We start from the raw sequence: 22215 nt of genomic DNA, 5'->3' as shown, positions 1-22215 counted from the left end.
TTTAGGACTTGAAAGGTACGACACAACTAAAGCATTCACAGTCATCTTCACCTATAAGTGCCAAATGAATGATCCTGTTGTGACTTTAAAAAAGTAAGTGGAGGAACTGGAGAAGTTGGTAGATATTATTGAATAGCTGTTAGTGCAACACTTTATAGTACCAGCTGTAAGATCAGGGTTCAATTCCCACCACTGTCTATAGGGAGCTTGTACATTCTCCCCATGATCATGTGGGTGTCCTCCCACATTCCTTAGACATACAGTTAGAGCTAGTAAGTTGTGGGCATACTATGTTAACGCCGGAAGTGTGGCAACACCTGCAGGCCACTCAGCACAATCTTTGCTGATTTGATTTGACACAAACTGCGCATTTCGCTGTATTTTTTGATGTACATGTGACAAATAAAGCTCATCTTTATAAGAAAGTCTTTAATCATCATGACAATCAGGCATTCTCTGGGAGACCTTCTTGGCCGAGTCTCTGAAACTCAAAGTATATCACAATTTTATGCTATTGAGGACAATAGTAACAGTTTCAAAAACTACAGTAACATCATTTACTTCAATTTGTTGTGTCTGACAAATATGAAGTACATATTTCTTGTGGAAGCACATTGTAATTCATTAGACATCTTTGAGGGTTCAAACACCTTTGCTGAGACAAACTAATTCACACAAATGGTCACAAACTTGAGGAAGTCTGCAGATGTTGGAAATCCAAAGCAACACATGTAAAACGCTGGAGGAACTCAGCAGCTCAGGTATGATCTACGAAAAAGGATAAATGGTTGATGTTTCGGGCCAGACCCTTCTTCAAAGTTGAAAAGGAAGGGAAGATGCCAGAATAAAAAAATGGGGGTAGGATAAAGAGACTACTCAGATAGTGATAGGTGAAGTCAGGTGGGTGGGAAAGGTCCAGCTGGCTATGAGGGTGAGAAGAAAGAATCTGATAGGAGAGGAGAGTAGACCAGAGGAGAAAGGGAAGGAGGAGAGGACATGTCGGAAAGAGAATGGTTCAAAGGTTTATTTATTATCGAAGTATACAACTCTGAAATTCTTCTTCTCCAGGTAGTCATGAAACTAGGAAAGGAAGGTAGCATGATCATCAACCCCCAAATTCCTCCTCCCGACACAAAGATGAAAATGAACAGGCACATCAACCCCAAATCCCTCCTCCCCGCACAAAAAAATGATGAAAACGAACATGCACATCAACCCCCAAATCCCTCCTCCTGCAAAAAAAAGTCAAGAACAGAACAGGCACATCAAACTCGAAATCCCTCCTCCTGTGTAAAAAAAAACGAACAAAACTGAATAGGCACATCAACACCCCAAACCCCCTTCCTCACCCAAAAAAACGAGAAAGTTTGGGCAAAAATCACAATATAAAAAACTATAAGACTGGAAAAAAGTCTATAATCCAAGTCCACATCGAAAACGCAGAAAACCTAGGCAACACTCTCCGGGTACAGTAGCAGGCTCTCCCCTCTCCGGTAGCAGAATGATCAAAAGACAGGCAGCCGGCACTCACCCTCCATGGTCACCTTGATATTCAATGTCCATTATTGATTTAATTGGTGCACAATGGAAGCTTTAATTCGCAAAATGGTGTCAATCATCGGCTTGTGCCCCGTCCCACAGCCTGCCCACCACGAGGTACGTGCACACTGCCTCTGTCTCCTGAAATCCTCTCCAGCAGAGTCCTGAAGCATCCAAATGATCTCCAAACTTCTGCATTTGCCTTGGTGTTTCAATCTCCCTTGTTGCTTTAATTGGCAAACAATGGAAGCTTTAATCGGCAAAATGGAGTCAAACATCAGCTTGTGACCCATTCTGTATGGGAATTGGAATTAAAAAGTTTGGCCACTGGGAAATCTGGCTTCTGGCAGATGATATAGAGGTGCTCAACAAAGCGGTCCCCCAATTTACAATGGGTCTCACCAATGTAGAGGAGGCTGCATCAGGAGTGCTGGACACGATGGATGCCCCCAGCAGATTTGCAAGTGAAGTGTTGCCTCATCTGGTAGGGCTTTTTATGAAGAAGGGGTGTATGCGCAGGTTTAGCACTTAGGCTGCTTGCAGGAATAAGTGCCTGGAGGGAAATTAGTGGGATGGGACGAATAATTAAGGGAATTGTGGAGGGAATGATCCCTGTGGAAGCATAGGGGGGGGAAGTAAAGGTATGTTTAGTGGTAGGATCCCTTTGGAGATGGCAGAAGTTGCAGAGAATAATATGTTGGAGTGGAGGCAGATGGGGTGGTGGGTAAGGGTAAGAGGGACTCTATCAATATTACATTGATGGGAAGGCAGGGCGAGCATGGATGTATGGGAAATGGAGGATATGTGGTGAGGCAGCATCAATAGTAAAGGGATGGAAACTCTGTTCTTTAAATAAGGAGGGCATTTCTGAGGTCCTGGAATGAAAAACAGATGTGGCAGAGGCGAAGAAAGTGAGAAAAGGGAATAGTGGGAAGTTTAGTCCAAATAACCATGGGAATCAGTAGATTTTTAAAAGATGTCAATTGACTGTTTTGTCTCACACAGATGGTCTTAGAGCCCATGAGGACAAAAAATCCAAGATTAGTGTTGTGAGAGCTGATTCCCTGAGTAGAGAAATGTCCCAACTATTGATAGATCAGCAATGTTTGTGACCATATTTTATTTGCAACACACACAAGATGCTGGAGGAACTCAGCAGGTCAGGCAGCCGCTATGGAAAGGAATATACAGTAAATGTTCCAGGCAGAGGGAGGCCCTTCCTCAGGATTGAAAAGGAAGGGGGAGAGGAAGGAAGGACACATTGCTGTAATACCGAGTCTGGGTGAGCACATGGCTGAAGAGTCAGAGAGCAGCAGAGTGGGACCAGTGAGAGATGATCTCGCTGAACTCCCAATGAAGAGAAAATTTAAACTACTTCTGGGTAGGAATATCTCAGAGACTTCATAGTGGTGCAGCAAATCATAAACACAAGAGTTTTGCTGGGAAATCATCATCAGCTGCTTCATCATAAGATCTCATCTTCATCAAGTCAGAACTGATGATTTTCTCTGAAAATTACACAATGTTCATTGGCATGAGCTTATACTGAAGGTAACATTGTCAGTCAATGACTAGCTTCAACAAAAGAGAATATATAAATACCTATTCTTGACAAATATTTGCAGGACCATTACTGAACCCACAACATCAACTGCTGGTGACCATTGACCAGAAAATTAACATAGATACTGTGACAGCAACAGCATGTCAGAGACTGAATATATTGACATGACACATTAAAGTCTATCAACCATCTACATGGACAAGTCATGAGTATCAAGGCCGTGGATTCTGTAATCTAAAATAAAAGCACAGAACACTGGAAGAATTCAGTAGGTCAAACAGCATCAGTGGAGGCAAAAGGTACAAGGCACATCAAGTCAGGAGTATGTTGGAATATCTTCCACTTGCTTGAATAATTAGCCTCAACAACTTGGGAAGTTCAGTAGAAATTGCTAAGGACCAATCAGCCGGCTTGACTGGTACTCTGTTCAACAATATAAATATTAATTCCTTCCAATAATACCTTAAGAAAAACTCATTTAAATACAGTCTAGCTGCAGAGAAAGTAAAACTGGAATGATGCCTACGATGTGATAGCCACTATGTTAGAAATATTGCCTTATTAATTAGTAAATATGGGGAAGAAAACTTGAGTTAATGGATGATTACTGATTTTTCAAGACATTTATTGATGTATGAATATTGCAGTGGATTGTTTTGTTAAAAGCCAAGCACCATAAAATGCTAGTCAGCACATAGTAAATTATAGTGTAACTCATTATTTGAAATGCTAGCAGATGGGCCACGTGAAAAATAATTTGTTACATTTGAGATAAAGAAAATAAATCTGGCACTGGGAGATCTTTGAAAATGACAAAATGATGCATGTGTTTAGCCCATGAAGCCAGCTCTGTGAAAGAGCGATCTATTGTAATACCACTCCTCTGCTCTTCCTTTGTAGGCCTGCATTTTGTTTTCTTCGAGTACACACCTAAATTCCTCATGTAGCAGTTAGAAATAGTTAATCTCTTTCTATTGCATTGTTGAGAAACCTGTTTTATTTTCCTGTGTTCCACAACAGACGGACACCGTCAGGCATCGTCACAGCGACACATGCCGGATCCCTGTTCCCCACCATCTCTTCCTGAACATGAAGAGTTTTACTTACCATACCATTGGAGAAGATACTGACATCTTCTTCTCTCTTTATGACACCCGAGAGAGCAAACAGATCAGGTAGGACCCAAGGAAATATGATGTCATGTGACAAATGTGGGCATTTCAACAAAACACTTCATCTCTGTGGAATTTGCTGGTTTTGATTTATGTAAAATAATTTTTTACCTCAAGGTATCTAGCAACACATACTATCTAAATCTGTTCTGAGTGCATAAAGAGGACAATCTTCTTCTTCTTCCTGGAAAAGGGAATATTGCAATTTGCCAGAAATGCACATTCACTCATTGTGAGCTGAAGGGCCTGTAATGTACTGTAGATTTCTATGTTTATGCAATGCAGTGGTCAAAATCCCAGCTAATTTACAGTAAGAAACTCTGTTTGAAGTTCTCAATCTACACTTTGATCAGAATGATAACACAAAGTGATCTCTAGTTACTGAGTGAGTGTAAGGTTCAAATGAAACAGGTATAGTAGTTCATGCTGAATTGTGAAGATTTCATCTCCTACTTTTAAACAAAAGCTGATTTTACTGGAATTTGGGACTGACTGATCAATTACCTTACATTTATTCACAGAAGACCAGACTTTTTCATGACTTCAGGTTGGTAATTTATGTAGGGCTTGTGAAAGAGGGATTTGCAATCAGGAATTTTTGTTTTGTGAATTAGCAAGTTGTGAAAACAGCATAGATATCTGATGATTTTATTCTACAGCAGCTATGGTGTAAGATTTTGCTTAGTGATCTGACCCTTTGTCAATTGTAATCGAAGAAATAATGCACATCATCTCTCCTTTGGCATTTCATTTTGAGAAAGGATGATTTGCTTCCACTCTTATTTAGTGTGTTCTGGCAAACCATGTTAGAACTGTAGATGTTTCTGCAGAAGCAGCAGTAAGTGCCTGGTGGAGCAATCAGACAGGTAGTCTGTGAGGCGGTCCACTCCTTCCAGCATTAGACAATAGACAATAGGTGCAGGAGTAGGCCATTCGGCCCTTCGAGCCAGCACCGCCATTCACTGTGATCATGGCTGATCACCCACATTCTGTGATCCCAGTGCATGCCTTGTGATTTTCAATATCATTCTAAATGCTTCTTCTCCGCTTTGAGTGGTCTTAGGCCAGGTTTCTCAAGGGTCAGTGCAAATTTTCAAGTAGGCTTTAAGCATATCCATTAATCTTGTCCTTTTTCTGGCCGGTAACCTCTTTCTGTGATAGACTCGGAACAGAATGTCTGTTTCAAAAGCATCATGTCACTACATAAGTGTTACTGATGCTGGGGGCATTAGCCTGGGAGAGGATTTCTCCCATCCTACTATCCGGCTGCTTCCCCAACCATTCTGAGTCACGTACATCATTTAGGCACGTTGATAGTTTGAGAGTAGCCAGCAGAGAGGAGAGCAGAAAGGAAATGAGGTTACAGATCACAGTGAAATTCACTGTTGTTGAGACTTAAAAACACCTCGGCTTTGAGAAGTCTGATCTTGTCCTGGTCCAGCTTATTTAGAGCTATTTGTGTTGAAAACACAATGGAAGGAATCTGTTTTGTGAAGCTAGGTCTTGGCTCAATAATGAAAGTTGCATCTGGAACACGTAAATTTGTGAGAATGAGATAAAATTGTATTTTTTTTAATATTATTTCTCTCATCAACTCCCCAAGGCTATTTGGCAGCCTGCACTTTTAGGATCTGGCCAGTTCAGAAAGTGGCAGGGCGACAAAGTCCTTCTTAGTAATTGGCATTGATGTCCCACTCCCAGAGGACATTCTGTGCCCTTGTGTTCTCAGCACTACTTTTAGATGGAAAGGTATAGATTTGACAGCCATAGGAAGATCTAATACTGCAATTGCCCGCAAGAATGTTGATCTCAGGGTAATATATCGTGAAATATACGTACATTGATGACAAATAAACTTTGAAGAGGAGAGTGAAGGGGAGCTTCACTTAGACGGTGGTGAGAATGAGGAGTGAGCTGCCAGCAGAAGTGGAGCATGTGTGGGTTTGATTTCAACAAAGCTAAGGGGTGTGGAGGGCTATGGTCCTGATGCAAGTTGATGGGACTAGGCAGAATAATAGTTTGGTGCGGACTGGATAAGCCGAAGGGCCCTGTGCCTTTGCTGTAGTGCTCAATGGCTCCATATTGTCTGTGCTTGCAGCTATTTGAATATGGAGCCTATGGCAATTCTACATTTTCTTTTGGAATGATTTGCTAGTTATTTCAGAGGTTAGTTAATAGGCAAGCTTTGTGTCCACCATCACATATATACAGGTTTTAGATTCACTTTTCCTTCCCCAAAGGACATTTCTGAAACAAATGAATTTTATTCATGAGTCAAGCTTTTATCAAAGCTCCAGTTTTAGTTCCTTAAGGTCTCTGGTTATTAATTCTGTAGTTAAACTGCTGTGTCGCCATTTCAGTTGCACAGGATTTTTAAATATTTTATTGAGCCCCAGGAATCCATTTACAGTTGTTATGAGTGGGGAGAAATCTGCATGTGACCTTCTGATCATTGTTAAGGTACCCCTGGGCTGCCGTCATAGTTCCCTACTTACTTACTGTACAGCAGTTTCCTTTGATTGTGCAGGTGTCACCTTGTTCTCTATTATGTGTTTGACAGCCATATGAGTTTAGACATTAAATGATAATAAAAGCAACTTGAACAATACAGCTTGTCCTAGCAAGGGATAGTTATTTAGGTGTATGAAAGCTTTCTTTCAGGCAAGGTTGGAAAATCATAATACAAAGGAGAATGATGAGCTGTGTTTTTTATGGAAATCCATTATACATGTGAATTTAGCTTTGGACCAGTAGTGATCCTATCTCCTAATATAATTGAGTAGAAGAGAAGAGAAAATATACAACAGGAATAGTCTCTGGAATCATTTTTAATTTAATTCTATTGAATATCAAGGGTAGACTTTTCCTTTTCTGAGATGAAGTTTGCCTGGCACCTGTGTTTCATGAATGTTCTTCTTCTCTTAGGAGTCCTGAAGGTAGAGGATAACTTGTTTCCCCTCCAGTTTCATGGCATGTAAAGTTGAAATGAGAGTTAGAGACTTTTCCACAGATGGAGCAAGTCATTCGTGAGGTGCTAGTCTCCTTCCACCTCTTGCTACCTGCTTCCAATATATCTTTATAAAGGTTCGAATACCATCTCAGATGATCCACCTCTACCTTGAGTACTTGTGAGCCAGACGTTCCCAGGGATTGTTGGGGACATTGTAGTTCAATGAAGCTTTTTTTCTTTGTCTGCCAGGCAACCTCCCATGACAGAGCTTGGTTTGAGTGATTGTTTTGGAAGTGTGGTGTGAAGCACATGAATGGTGTGCCCTGTCCATCTTAGCCAACTGAGAGTTACTAGGATCTGAATGGTGGAGATATTAGCTTGAACGAGAGCTGCTATTGGTCTGATTAACCTTCCAGTGAATTTGGAGGATTTAGATTTTATTTTCCAAGTGTCTTGCAGAGAGACTAAATTTCAGAAATCTAAAGGAGGGCAAGGGGTATTTCTGCCTGGTAGACTTTTATTTCATGAAGAAAAGAAATAACATCATTTAAAAGACATTTGGATGAGAACATACAGTAGATTGGAAGTGTTTAGAGGAATATGGGCCCAACACAGGCATATGGGACTAGCTTGTCGGAATGGGCAAGTTGTGCTGCAGGGCCTGCCTCCATGTACTATGACAATTTTGAGCTATACTTTACATTGTCCAAGTCCTGCCACATACCAATGCAGATTTAATTATATAAGGAGATGTAATTGCTACCAAGTATAGTGATCGTTAGGTGATATCTTATTTCTGAACTTAATAGTCTGCTATTTTATCCCAATACGATAGAAAATGTGGAGAATTGGTTCCTTGGTAGTCCAATGGAGCATTATTAGTATTGCATCTTCGCAATGAATCTTAAACAGTTGGGAATTGAAACTTGACAGCAGAAATTCAGTAGTAATATTTGTGGCTTATGATAAAATCAGAATTGAGTTTATTATTACTAACAAATGATGTGAAATTTGTTTTGTGATAGAAATACAGTGCAAAGCATAAAATTTACTATAAGTTACAAAAAAATAAATAGGGAAGCAGAAGAGGAATCAGGTAGTGTTCATGGATCACTTAGAGATCTAGTGGTGGATGAGAAGAAGCTGTTTCTGAGATATTGAAGTGGATCCTCAGCCTCTTGTACCTCCTCCCTGATAGTAGCTATGAGAAGAGGACATGTTTCAGGTGGTGAGGGTCCTTAATGATGGATGCCGCCTTCTGGAGGCACTGCCTTTTAAAGATGTCTTCAGTAGTGGGGAGGTTGTGTCCGTGATGGAGTTGACTGCATCTATAATCTTCTGCAGCTTTTTTTGATCCTGCACATTGGAGACTCTGTACCAGACAGTGATACAACCAGTCAGAATGTCTCCACCATACATCTGTAGAAATTTGCAAGAGTCCTTGATACTTTGGTGACTTACTAAATCTCTCCAAACTCCTAATTAAGTATAGCTGCTGGAGTTTCTTCTTTTTGATTGCATGAATATGTTGGGCCCAGGATAGATCCTTTGAGATGTTGATGCTGAGTAACTTGAAACTCTCACACTTTCCATGCTGAAGTCTCAATGAGAATTGGTTTATGTTCTCTTGACCTCCCCTTCCTGAAGTCCACAATCAATTCCTTAGCTTTGCAACACTGCCCAACCAGTTGATCTATCTCACTCTTGTACGCTTCTTCATCAACATTTGCAATTTTGCCAACAGCAGTGGTACTATCGGCAAACTCATAAATGCCATTTGAGCCATAGTCATTGAAGAGGAGCTGTTATTACCAATCGACTCTGGCTGTGTGTTCTGGATGATAAACTCTTAAGGATCCATTTGCAGAGGGAAGTACAGAGGACCATATTTTAAGACCAAAAGACATAGGAGCAGAATTACACCATTCAGCCCATCAAGTCTGCTCCACCATTCCAACATGGCTGATTTATTCTCCCTGCTATCTCCCCGTAACCTGTGGCACCCAGATTAATGAAGAACCTATTAATCTCTTTCTTAAATATACCCAATAACTTGGTCTGCACAGACATCAGTGGCAATGAATTCCACAGATTCATCACCCCCTGGTTAAAGAATTTTTTTTCTCATCTCTGTTCTAAATGGAGGTTCTTCAATTCTGAGTCTGAGCTATCTAGTCCTAGACTTCCCCCACTATCAGAAACTTCAGGTCCACATCCATTCTGTCTAGGCCTTTCAATATTCGATAGGTTGCAATGAGATCGCCCTTCATTCTTCTAAATTCGAGGCAGTATAGGCCCAGAGCTATCAGATGCTCCTCATATGTTAACCTTTTCATTTCTGTAGACCCTCTCCAATGCCAGCATAGATTTTCTTAGATATGAGGCCCCAAACCTGCTCACAATATTCTGAGTACAGTCTGACCAATGCCTTATAAAGCCTTAGTATTACATCCTTGTCTTTGTGTTCCAGCCCTCTCAAAGTGAACATTAACAATGCATTTACCTTCCTTATCACTGGCTCAACCTGCAAGTTAACCTGGAGGGAATCCTGCACAAGGACTCCCAAGTCCCTTTGCACCTCTGAATTTTGAATTTTCTCCCAATTAGAAAACAGTCCATGCCTTTATTCTTTCTTCTTTACACTGTATTCCATCTGCCACTTTTTTGCCCATTCCCCCAATCTGTCTAGGTCCTTTTGCAGACACCCTGCTTCTTCACCTCTGCCTGTCCCGCTACCTATCTTTGTATCATCCTCAAACCTGGCTACAATGCCATCAATTCCTTCATCCAAATCATTGACATATAACATGAAAAAGAAGTGGTCCCAACACAGATCCCTACAGCACACCGCTAGTCACCAAGCCAACCAGAAAAAGGCCCCCTTATTCCTATTCTTTGCCCAGTCAGCCAGTTTACTATCCATGCTAAAATACCTTTCCTATAATGCAATAGCTTGTTAAGCAACCTCATTTGTAGCACCTTGACAAAGGCCTTCTGAAAATCCAAATAAACAACATCCACTCTTTTGTTAATCCAGCCTGTTATTTTCCCTCAAAGAATTTAATAGATTTGTCAGGCAAGGTTTCCTCTTTAGAAAACCTAACTGACTTTGGCCTATTTTACCACGTGCTTCCTAGTACCCCAAAACCTCATTTTTAATAATAGACTGCAACATCTTTCCAACCACTAAAGTAAGGCTAATTGGTCTATAATTTCCTTTCTTCTGCCCTTCTCCCTTCTTAAAGAGTGGAGTGACATGTGCAATTTTCCAGTCCTCACGAACCATTCCAGAACCTGGTGATTCCTGAAAGATCATTACTAATACCTGTACAATCTCTTCAGTTACCTCTTTCAGAACCCTGGGGTGTAGTCCATCTGGTCCATGTGTCTTATCTACCTTCAGACTTTTCAGCTTCCCAAGCACCTTCTCCTTAGTTACAGCAATGACAGTCACTTCTGTCCTCTGATACTTTCACATTTCTGGCATTCTGCCCGTGACCACATGGATTTCCTCCAGGTGCTCCAGTTTCCTCCTATATTCCAAAGACGTACCAGCCAGTAGATTAAATGGTCACTGTAAATTGTTCTGTGATTAGGCTAGTGTTACATACATGGGCTGCTGGTCAGTGCCGTTCACTGGATGGGCTGTATCTCTAAATTCATTAATTATTTAAATAAAATTTCATAAGAGATGTATCAATTTCTCCAAAACTCTGTCCTGAACAGCTGACTCCAAAGAAATGTGAGGCTATGTTACCTGGCCACTCTAACTAGCCCCTAGTGTGTGGATGAGTGTGGGAATCCTGGGAATGTTGACAGATTGGGTGGGGGGGGGGACATCAAATTGAGTTTAGTATGGGATTGGAGACACAAGTGATTGTAGATGCTGGAATCTGGAGTGACAAACAACTGCACGATGCACTCAGCAGGTCAAGCAGCTTTCGTGGGAGCAAAGAATATTTCTGGTTGTAATCCTGCAGCAGGACTGAGAGTGTAGGATTAGTGTAAGAAGTACTGCTTCTCCAATGCCATTTTCTAATGGTCGGATATCAAATTTTGTCTCTCTTTTATTCTTTATATGTCTGGAAAGCTTATTGTAACCTCTTTATATTATTAGCTAGCTTACTTTCATATTTCATCTTTTCTCTCTCTATGGCTTTTTTTTTAGTTGTGCTCTGTTGGTTATAAAAAGTTCCCCAAACGTCTACCTTCCCACTCATTTCCGGTATATTATACGCCCTCTGTTTTGCTTTTATGCTGTCTTTGACTTCCCTTGTCAGCCACAGTTGGCTCATCCTCCCTTTAGAACAGTGGTCCCCAACACTGGGCCGCAAAGATGTGCTACCGGGCCGTGAGGAAATGATATGATTTGGCGATATGAAACGATATGGGTCAACTGCACCTTTTCTCATTCCTGTCACACACTGTTGAACTTGAACACCCCCCCCGGCGGCCAGTCCGCAAGAATATCGTCAATATTAAACCGGTCTGCGGTGCAAAAAACGGTTGGGGTCCCCTGCTTTAGAATACTTCTTATCTTTGGGATGCATGAATCTTTCATGTGCCTTCTAAATTTCCCCCAGAAACACCAGCCATTGCTGTCCTACCATCATCCTTGCTAGTCTTCCCTTCCAATCAACTTTTGCCAGTTTCTCTCTCATGCCTTTGTAATTCCATTTACTCCACTGTAATACTGATACATCTTATTTTAGCTTCCCCTTCTCAAAATGCAAGGTGAATTCTACCATACCTCATTTACCTTAAAAACCCCTAATCATAAATGGGTCATGACATAATACCCAATCCCGAAGTGCCATTCCCCAAGTGGGCTCATTCACAAGTTGCTCTAAAAGGCTATCTCACAGGCATTCCACAAATTCCCTCTCTTGGGATCCAGCACCAACCTGATTTTCCCAATCTATCTGCATGTTGATGTCTTGATAAAGGATCTTGGCCCAAAACTTAGACTGTTTATTCCTTTCCATAGATGGTGCCCTGCCTGTGGAGTTCCTCCAGCATTTTTTATGTGTTGTAATGAAGTTCTCCACAATTATCACAACATTGCTCTTTTCACATGCCTTTTCTATCTCCTGTTGTAATTTGTAGTCCACATCCTGGCTAATGTTCGGCGGCCTGTATATAACCCCCATCAGGGTCTTTTACCCTTGCAGTTTCATAACTCTACTCACAAGGATTCTATTTCTTCTAATCCTATGTCACCTCTTTCAAAACATTTGATTTCATTTTTTACCAACAAAGCCACCCCACCCCTTCTGCCTACCTGCCTGTCTTTTTGATACAATATGTATCCTTTCATGTCAAGCTCCTAACTATAATCTTCTATCATCCATGACTCAGAGATGCCCACAACATCATATCTGGCAATCTCTAACTGCACTACAAGATCATCCATCTTATTCCATATACTGTGTGCATCAAATATAAGGCCTTCATGCCAGTATTCATCACCCTTTTTGATTTTGGCCCACTGTTACACGTAAATTCATCTCACTGACTGCCATTTTGCCCTATCCGCCTGTCCTTGCTAGCAGCTTCACTATGTACTGCATGTAATTGTATACCAAATATCGCATCCTCAGCCCTATCACTCCAGTTCTCATCACCTGCCAAATTAGTTTAAACTCTCCCCAACAGCATTAGCAAACCTGCACACCAGGATATAGATTCCCCTCTGGTTCAGGTGTAGCTTGTCCTTTTTGTACAGGTCATACCTTCTCCAGAAGAGATCACAATGATCCTGAAATCTGAACCCTGCCCCTGCATCAAATCTTCAGCCACACATTTACTTCCGTGGTTACCCATGGAATTTCATCAGGAGATGTTTACTAGAGAGGGAAAATCACACAGACCTTACTTAATGTGCATTGAAATGCACGACCTTGCCGTACATCAGGAATATCTCAAAAATGACAGCTCAATGCTCAACCCTCATGGCATCATAATCGCTCACAAACCAACGGCAACTTTAAGGGATGTTCAAGTCATGTCAAGTCAAGTTTATTGTCATTTCGACCATAAGCTGCTGGTACAGTACACAGTAAAAATGAAACAGTGTTCCTCCAGAATCATGTTGTCTCAAGAACCAAGGTACCAGTAAAGACAACCAACAAAAGCAATGTACAGGATCACCTATGGAGACTGCAACAAGAACTATGTCAGCCATACAGGACATAAACTCTCAACTCATTTACAGGAACACAAACTGGCAGTAAGGAAACAGTCCATGGATGTGGACTGTCACTGATCTCGGTACATGAAGGACACCATTTTAACTGGTACATCATGGAGATTCTGGTGTAGGCTAACACAAAGCAGGCAGGAAAATTTTTAGAAGCGTAGTTCTGTTCTGATAACTCCATAAACAAACGTATCAAAATAGACACCATCTACAAACCCCTAAGAGTCAAAGAAATACATGTCAATAGAATTCAAAGGCCAACTGAAGGGGTGGCCAATCGGAACTGAGGCAAATGAACAAGGGGGCTGTATAAACACAAGCAGTCCCAGAGAGAAACACCAACAACGGTGCACTGAGGAAGCCACCTCAACTGGTGAAACCTCTGCAAGCTAATTCCCAGGCTCAATGAACACCACAAAATCAAATGCCTCAACCCGAACTACTAATATTCTCCACCATCCTAAACGCATTTAACTGCCAAATCATCCTGTTCTTATTCGCACTTGCGCACGGCACAGTCGGCAATCCAGAGATCACTACCTTATAGTCCTGTTTTTCAACTTTCTACCTAACTCCCTATATTCTGTCTTCAGGACCTCCTCCCTTTTCTTACCTATGTCATCGGTACTAAAATATACCAGAACTTCTGGTTGTGCACCTTTCCCCTTTAGAATGCTATGGACTTGATCTGAGGCATCCTTGACCCTGGCACCTGGCAAACAACATACCATCCAGGTGTCTCTTTCACCTCCACAGATTCTGCTTTCTGTTCTTCTAATTATGGAAATCCTTATTTCCCCACTTCCTTTCTCAGCCACAGAGCCAGAATCAATCCCAGAGAACCAGTCGCTGTGGCTTCCCCCTGGTAGATTGTACCCTCTCCCAACAGTATCCAAGGTGGTATACTTTTAAAGAGTGCAATGGCCATAGCAGTACTCTGCACTGCTGTCTATTCCCTTACCCTCTGCTGACAGTCATCCAGGTACCTGCATCCTGCAACTTAGGGGTGGCTACCCCCCTGTAGTTCCTATCTATCACCTCCTTATATTCCCTTATGAGCCGAAGGTCATTGAGTTGCGGCTCCAGTTCCTTAACGATCTCTAAGGAGTTGCAGCTCAATGCACTTAACACAGATGTAGTTATCAGGGAGACTGGAGGTCAGACACCCCACACCTCACACAAAGAACGTGCTAATGCTTCCAGACCCACTTTCAGCACACTAGCTCCGTACTAACAGAAAATTAAAATTTACTAGAAATTTACTTCGAACTCCACCTGCACTTGCCCAAATCTATTCCCAGCTAAGCCCATTGAGCCAAAGCCAGACCACTCTAACACTGGTCTGCTCCCACAATGGTTGCTCCACCTGCACCTCCCTTCTTTTTATTGGCCCTGCACTGATTGCAAGCTGCCAAAAGACAGCTGAAAAGTACCCAAGCTCTTTTTAAACCTCATGCTGTGTCACCAGTGAACGACTTCTCATGCTGATTGCCGCTTGCCAAAAAAAGAGTTTGTTAATTAGTAAACGCAAACAACAGGAATTCTGCAGACGCTGGAAATTCAAGCAACACACATCAAAGTTGCTGGTGAACACAACAGGCCAGGCAGCATCTCTAGGAAGAGGTGCAGTCGATGTTTCAGGCCGAGACCCTTCGTCAGGACTAACTGAAGGAAGAGTGAGTAAGGGATTTGAAAGTTGGAGGGGGAGGGGGAGATCCAAAATGATAGGAGAAGACAGGAGGGGGAGGGAAGGAGCCAAGAGCTGGACAGGTGATTGGCAAAAGGGGATACGAGAATTAGTACTACGGAGATGATGCTGTTGAATGCCAATTTTTATGTATTGTTGTAGTCCAGGTGCTCCAGAGCAGATTAGGGAGCCAGTGAGATTGCATCCACTGTAGGCCTGTTGTGGTGATAGGAAAATTGCGGAAGGTCCAGGTCCTTCTTCAGGCAGGAGTTAATTTTAGCCATGACCAGCCTCTCAAAGCATTTCATCACAGTAGATATATAGTTGAAGTCAGAAGTTTATATACACCTTAGCCAAATACATTTAAACTCAGTTTTTCACAATTCCTGACATTTAATCAGAGAAAACATTCCCTGTCTTAGGTCAGTTAGAATCACTACTTTATTTTAAGAATGTGAAATGTCTGAATAATAGTAGAGAGAATGATTTATTTCAGTCAGGAAGTTAAAGCTCAGCTGCAAATGGGTCTTCCAAATGGACAATGACCCCAAGCATACCTCCAAAGTTGTGGCAAAATTGCTTAAGGACAATAAAGTCAAGGTATTGAAGTGGGCTTCACAAAGCCCTGACCTCAATCAGATAGAAAATTTGTGGGCAGAACTAAATAAGTGTGTGCGAGCAAGGAGGCCTACAAACCTGACTCAGCTACACCAGTTCTGTCTGGACGAATGGAACAAAATTCCAGCAATTTATTGTGAGAAGCTTGTGGAAGGGTACCCAAAACGTTTGACCCAAGTTAAACAATTTAAAGGCAATGCTACCAAATACTAACAAAGTGTATGTAAACTTCTGACCCACTGGGAAAGTGATGAAAGAAATAAAAGCTGAAATAAATCATTCTCTCTACTATTATTCTGACAATTCACATTCTTAAAATAAAGTAGTGATCCTAACTGACCTAAGACAGGGAATGTTTTCTAGGATTAAATGTCAGGAATTGTGAAAAACTAAGTTTAAATGTATTTGGCTGAGGTGTATGTAAACTTCTAACCTCAACTGTAAGTGCTACCGGGTAATAGTCGTTGAGGCAGCTCACCCTACCCTTTTTAGGCTCTTGGATGATTAATTCCCTTTGAAGCAGGTTGAAACTGCTGGCAGTGAGATGTTGAAGGTTTCCAGCCAGTTGGTCAACACAGATTTTCAGTGCCAATCAAGTGGGGCCTGACACCTTGAAGGATGTTTCAACGTTGGTTTCTAAGACACAGATCACAGAATTGCTAATGCTATGGGAATTTGCACAGGTATAGTTTTATCCTCCCAATCAAAGCATGCATAAAAGAAGGCATTAGGCTCAGTGGAAATTGCAACATTATAGTCATCTATGCTGTTAGGTCTTCCCTTATGAGAAGTAATGACATGCAGTCCCTGCCACAGGGTTATGTCTCTAACTTCACATGGAAATTTCCTTTTCGCTTTCACAACAGCCTTCTGTAGGTCATAGATCACAGATCTAGCCTTCAACAGACTGGATGTCCTGGTTCATCCATGGCTTCTGGTTGGTATGTCCAGTATGTTCTCTAAGGACACACACATCCACATAGGTCTTCACAAAGTCAGTGACAAGTCCACTAATTGAAAGCAGTCCTTTGAATGTTCATCAATTTTTTAAAAAATGTTGCAATAAATAAGATAAACTGCTTTGAAGATTCATTGCTGTGTTAAAAACCCGCAAAGCGGTATGTAATAGACAAATTTGGATTTGATTGTAACTGCCGTGATGCATGAAGTAAATATTTGTTCATGCTTTTCATCTTCATGAGTTTTATTTGAAATGCCAATGACAACATTTGTAACATAAACAGGCATTCTGACCTAATCAAGCCTCTGGCAGCTGGTACAAGCAAACAAAGGCAGGATTGAAAGAGTAGCCTTTGGATAATTATTATTCTGCATACATGGTTGATGATCATTAGTGTTTTAGAACTCTTGGCAGTGATGTGAAGTGGGACAGTGGGAAATAGCTGCTTCTCTGGCAGGAAGCATACAGATCAGATGATTGGTACTAATCTAATCTTGATCTTCATCACCCTCAACAGTAATAAAGCCTGTAAATTGCAGGAAAGAAAGCTCAACTATCCAAAGTGTCAGTGTAACTAGATATTCTGATATTTAATGCCATTGTATTCCTTGTTCAGATGTACATAATTCAGAAATGATTCAAATGTAAATAAAATGTATAGACAGTTTCAGTGAAAGAACACTAATGTTTTCAAGACTGAACCACAAATAAGCAGATACTAAGAATGCTATGTCTTCGTTGTGGAAAACAAAGTTTGCAGTTGAGAGAATGTTGTAAACATATTCTTCGTAAAAAGCAAATCGAATTGTTATTGTGGACGTGACAGATCTCCCAATTATTTAATAAGTGCTATGAAATGACTTAAGGAATAACCATTTAGCATTTTACTATTTAAATTTCTAGACACTAGGCACAGTCTATAAAACTTTGAAGTAAATACAGACCAAACTTCTGGTTATCAGCTCCAATTATTGTTTAATTTGGCTTCTCCTGATTTCTATGAGATTTGCTACATTATAGAGACACAATAAGTCAGTAAGTGGAAATCACTATTAACTTCTCCAGATTTTTGACAGCACAAAATGATAATTTGACTGATATTTCACTTACCCTTGGGCTACAATATATCCAAAGGTAAATGCGAATATAAGTTTTTTCTTCAAAACAACCCCACCCTGCCAGTTTCCATTTCACAACAACTGCCCTACTGTTGTCCCACCATTCTGTAATGGGTCACCTTTTATTTAGTTGGGAGCCATCCAATCTAGGTTGGAAGGCTGTAGGTTTGCCTTACTTAATGGAGATTCGCAGACTTGGGGCTCCAGCTATTGGCCCTCTGTTTCTGGACTACCAGTCGACCCTTAGGCCTCAATCCTTGGCGTCAACCCCAGGAACCGCTGGTCACTGAACACTAGACTGAACCCCAAACTCACCAATGACAGGGCCCTGAACCGTGCTGTAGCAGTACAGCTGCAACCTTGGAAGAGTGCAGCACCAGCAGAGTCAGTGTTTTGTGTCACCTTCTTAATACTGCAGTACCACTTCCACGTTCGTGAATCCTGTAGAATTTTCTCTATTTTTGCATAAATATGACCTAAAATGATCAGATCTTCATGTATGTCCTAAAACTAGACATAGAGAGCCCAATTAAATAAATAGCACAGGAAACATTATACTTGTTCATTTACTTATTGAGAAAGATGATCCAATATTACATGTATTTGTTGGAAAACATATGTGAACCTTTGCTTTCAGTAATTAGTGTGACCCCCCCCCCCCCCCCGCCTTGTACAGCAATAACTTCAACCAAACATTTCTAGTATCTGTTGATCAGCCCTACACATTGGCTTGGAGGAATTTTAGGCCATTCCTCCTTACAAAACTGCTTCAACTCTGGGATATTGGTGGGCTACCTTGCATGAACTGCTTGCTTCAGGTCCTTTCACAACATTTTATCAGATAAAGGTCAAGACTTTGACTGGGCCATTCCAATACACAAATTTTCTTCTTTTTAAGCTATTCTGTTGTTGATTTACTCTTGTCTTTTGGATCATTGTCTTGTTGCATTATCAACTTCTATTGCGCTTCAGGTGATGGACTGCTACCCTGACATTCTCCTGTAAAATATCTTGATACAATTTTGAATTACTTGTTCCCTCAATGATTACAAGCTGCCCAGGCCATGAGGCAGCAATGCAGCCCCAAACCATGATGCTCCTTCTACCATGCTTCACAGTTAGGATGAGGTTTTGGTGATGGTGTGCAGTGCCCTTTTTCCTCTAAACATAGCAATGTGAATTTCTGTCAAAAAGTTCAACTTTTGTCTCATCTGTCCACAGAACATTGCTCCAGAAGCATTGTATAACATCCAAGTGGTCCTTTGCAAGCTTAAGACATGCAACAAGTTTTTTTTGGAGAGCAGCGGTTTCCTCCATGGTGTCTGTCCATGAACACCATTCTTGTTCATTCTTGTTTTTCTTCTGTGGACACATAAACAGAGACTTTAGCAAGTTTTAGAGATTTCTGCAGGTCTTTTGCTGTTACCCTTGGGTTCTTTTTCACCTCCTTCAGCATTGCAGGTAGGACTCTTGGTATGATCTTAGCAGAATGCCCACTCCTCGGGAGAATAGCAACAGTACTGAGTTTCCTCCATTTGTAGACAATTTCTCTTACTGTGGACTGATGAACACTCAGGTCTTTAGAAATGCTTTTGTAACCTTTTCCAGCTTGATGCATCTCTACAATTCTTCTTCTGAGATCCTCTGAAAATTGTTTTGATTGAGGCATGGTGCACATAATTAGATCTTTCTTTAGAAGAGCAAGCTCTGTCAATAACCTGACTTTGTGTGTCTTTTTTATAGGGCAGGACCCCTCTACAATACACACCTCCAATCTCTTCTCATTAATTGGAACACCTGGCTTCAAAAAGCTTTTGTAGAGGCATTACCCCAGAGGTTCACATACTTTTTTCCAACAAATACATGTAATATCGGATCATTTTTCTCAATAAATAAATGGACAAGTATAATGCTTTTTGTGTTATTTATTTAATTGGGTTGTCTTCATCTAGCTTAAGACTTATGTGAAGATCTGATCATATTTTAGGTAATATTTATGCAGAAATAGAGAAAATTCTACAGGGTTCACTTTCTCGCACCACTGTACTGCCATCTGCTCATCCAATGTAACTGTGGTAGCTATTGACCTCCTGCCTGTATTTATTGTGGGTCAAACTAGGCAAGCCTTTATTTTCACTGAAGATGAAAATTGTGTTTAGCTGAGGTGAAAATTAAATTCAATAAATCATTTGTAACATGCATAAAGTTGAAAAGGAGTATTCTAAATATGTCTTGAAAAAAATGTCATGTTTAAAACAAAGTGTCTGAAATTCTAACAAGCACAAATTCTTTCATCTTCAATTATTCTCCTGATAATGAACAACCAACTTGAAACGAAGCATTCAGACTGGAAGCTTCAGTCATCACCTGAGCTAAGCACAGCCGCAGTGTAGTTAAAAACCACAGTCATCTGGGAATAAGGAAAATATGAGTCCAAGTTCACCATTTCTTATTAGAAAGTACTCATTTGCAACTATTAAAGGGAAAATGAGGATGGTAATTATGAAAACAGCAGATGTACATGTTGCTAACATTTTATATAATGCCTAAGTCATTCACGGATTTCTGTTGTCAAACTGAATAATAAGCAATATTCTTCTGTTCATTTAAATCAACACACTAGTTACCAGTGTTTGAGGAAAATAATTAATCTGAAATGAATTAATGGATGCTTCTTAGCAAAATGGTATTTTTATACATTTCTGTCAGAAAAAGGAAGCATGACCTATATTTGAACATCTGTCATCCATGCATTGCTCTCAAATTCACTTCAGGAATGCAACTTTGGAATTAAACACTAAATATTTAATAGATAAATGGTAGATAGAAGTCAGTAATTTGCAACTCTTGCATGTGGGCTCTGACAGGAAACAGTTCGGTGTACGTCATTATTAATTTGTCCTGTACAAAATTGTATTTTGTGAACAAAGTTGTTAGCAGACTCCAGGTGTTCCCAGCATCTTGGTAAATATAGTTCAAAGTAACTTGATATTATCCGAAGTCTGTATTTCAGATAGCAGTACATATTTTGAGGTTACAAAATAAAAATTACTATTTTAAATTGAAGAGTATTTGAACATTCTACCAATAAAGCTGAGGTAGAAGCACTTGCTTTATTTATCTGTATTATATTTTTAAACAGGGGAAAATACTCTCTGAACTTTGGATTCTCCAAGTTTGGCAGCTTATTCATCCTTTCTCCATCATTGTAGCCACTTTTTGGATCAAAGGTTCTACAATGACTTATGTATTTTTTAAACTCTCAGATTTCTCAAGGTACTTCTATAAAGAATCTATTTTTGACTTGTCTTTCAGCAACCTATTTCAAAATAGTGCCACATTTTGATATTATTCCTGTAAAATATTTTAAGATATTATACTACTGAGCTCATGCAAATACAGAATATTCTTATTGTACTTAATGCTTTGACAAATGTTTTCCTTCCCCTTGCATTTATAGCAAAATGCAACTGCAAGATAAGGGGTGCAGTTCCCCACAGTGCTATATTAGTAATGGTTTTTCCCTCAAAGGTATGTGTTTAACAGTGTAAATATGGTAATGCTGTCACAACTAGGACTTGCTATAAATGATGCAATCTTTCCAGCAGTATAGTTGTCATGACACTTCAGTATAATAGTTGTGAACAGGATAGACTACGGAGCTCTATTCTTTTGTTTCAGAGTCAAGTCTAACAATAGTCTGGAAATTAATCTAGAAACAATAATCTCAATTTCGTTGAGCTTTGGTTAACAGCGAATATGCCGGGCGCAGCTATCCGGCCAGAAGATTTTAGGATATTCAGAATGGATCAAACCTTCAATTCTAGTAAGGAAAGAGGTGGCAGAGTGTGCTTTTTAGTCAATTCTTGTTGGTGCACAGACATTGGGATTATATCAGCTTCTTGTTCCCCTGACTTAGAATAACTAATGATTAAACGTAGACCATTCTACATGCCTCAGGAGTTCTTGTCCATGATTCTGACGTCAGTTTACATGCCACCAGTGGCGATGATAAACTAGCACTCATGAAACTGCATGATGCTGTCTGTAAACCAGAAACAACCCATGACGGTGCATTTCAAAATATAGTCGTCAACTTTAACCAGGCCTATCTGAAGAAAACGCTGCCCAATTATCACCAGCATATAACCTGTTGCACTGGTGGTCCCAACACACAAAACCACTGCTACACTATGATAAGGAATGCCTGTTGTTCCTTTCCGAGACCGTATTTTGGCAAGTCAGATCTTTTGGCTGTACTCCTACTTCCTGCTACAGACAGAGCCAAAAGAGCAAGGCTCCATAGATCAAGGCAATTCAGAGGTGGTTGCGGGAGGCTGAGGAACAGTTACAGGAATGTCTTCAGTCAGTAGATTGGACTGTATTCAAGAACTTATCTGAGGATCT

The 22215-nt window shown here is 40.5% G+C and overlaps 1 protein-coding gene across 1 annotated transcript in view; it reads left to right on the top strand.

The window, feature by feature from the left end:
• The window catches only part of dock3 (dedicator of cytokinesis 3), a 946041-nt gene that overhangs the window by 437035 nt on the left and 486791 nt on the right, over positions 1–22215 (top strand). Inside the window, exon 9 of the mRNA XM_072280136.1 lies at positions 4124–4278. Coding sequence (XP_072136237.1) covers positions 4124–4278 — 155 coding nt within the window. The remainder of the gene's footprint in view (positions 1–4123; positions 4279–22215) is intronic.

This window comes from Mobula birostris, chromosome 16 (assembly GCF_030028105.1).
Source record: "Mobula birostris isolate sMobBir1 chromosome 16, sMobBir1.hap1, whole genome shotgun sequence".
NCBI lineage: Eukaryota > Metazoa > Chordata > Chondrichthyes > Myliobatiformes > Myliobatidae > Mobula > Mobula birostris.
Note: the sequence above shows the minus strand (reverse complement) of the source record. Positions and strands in the feature narration are given on the sequence as shown.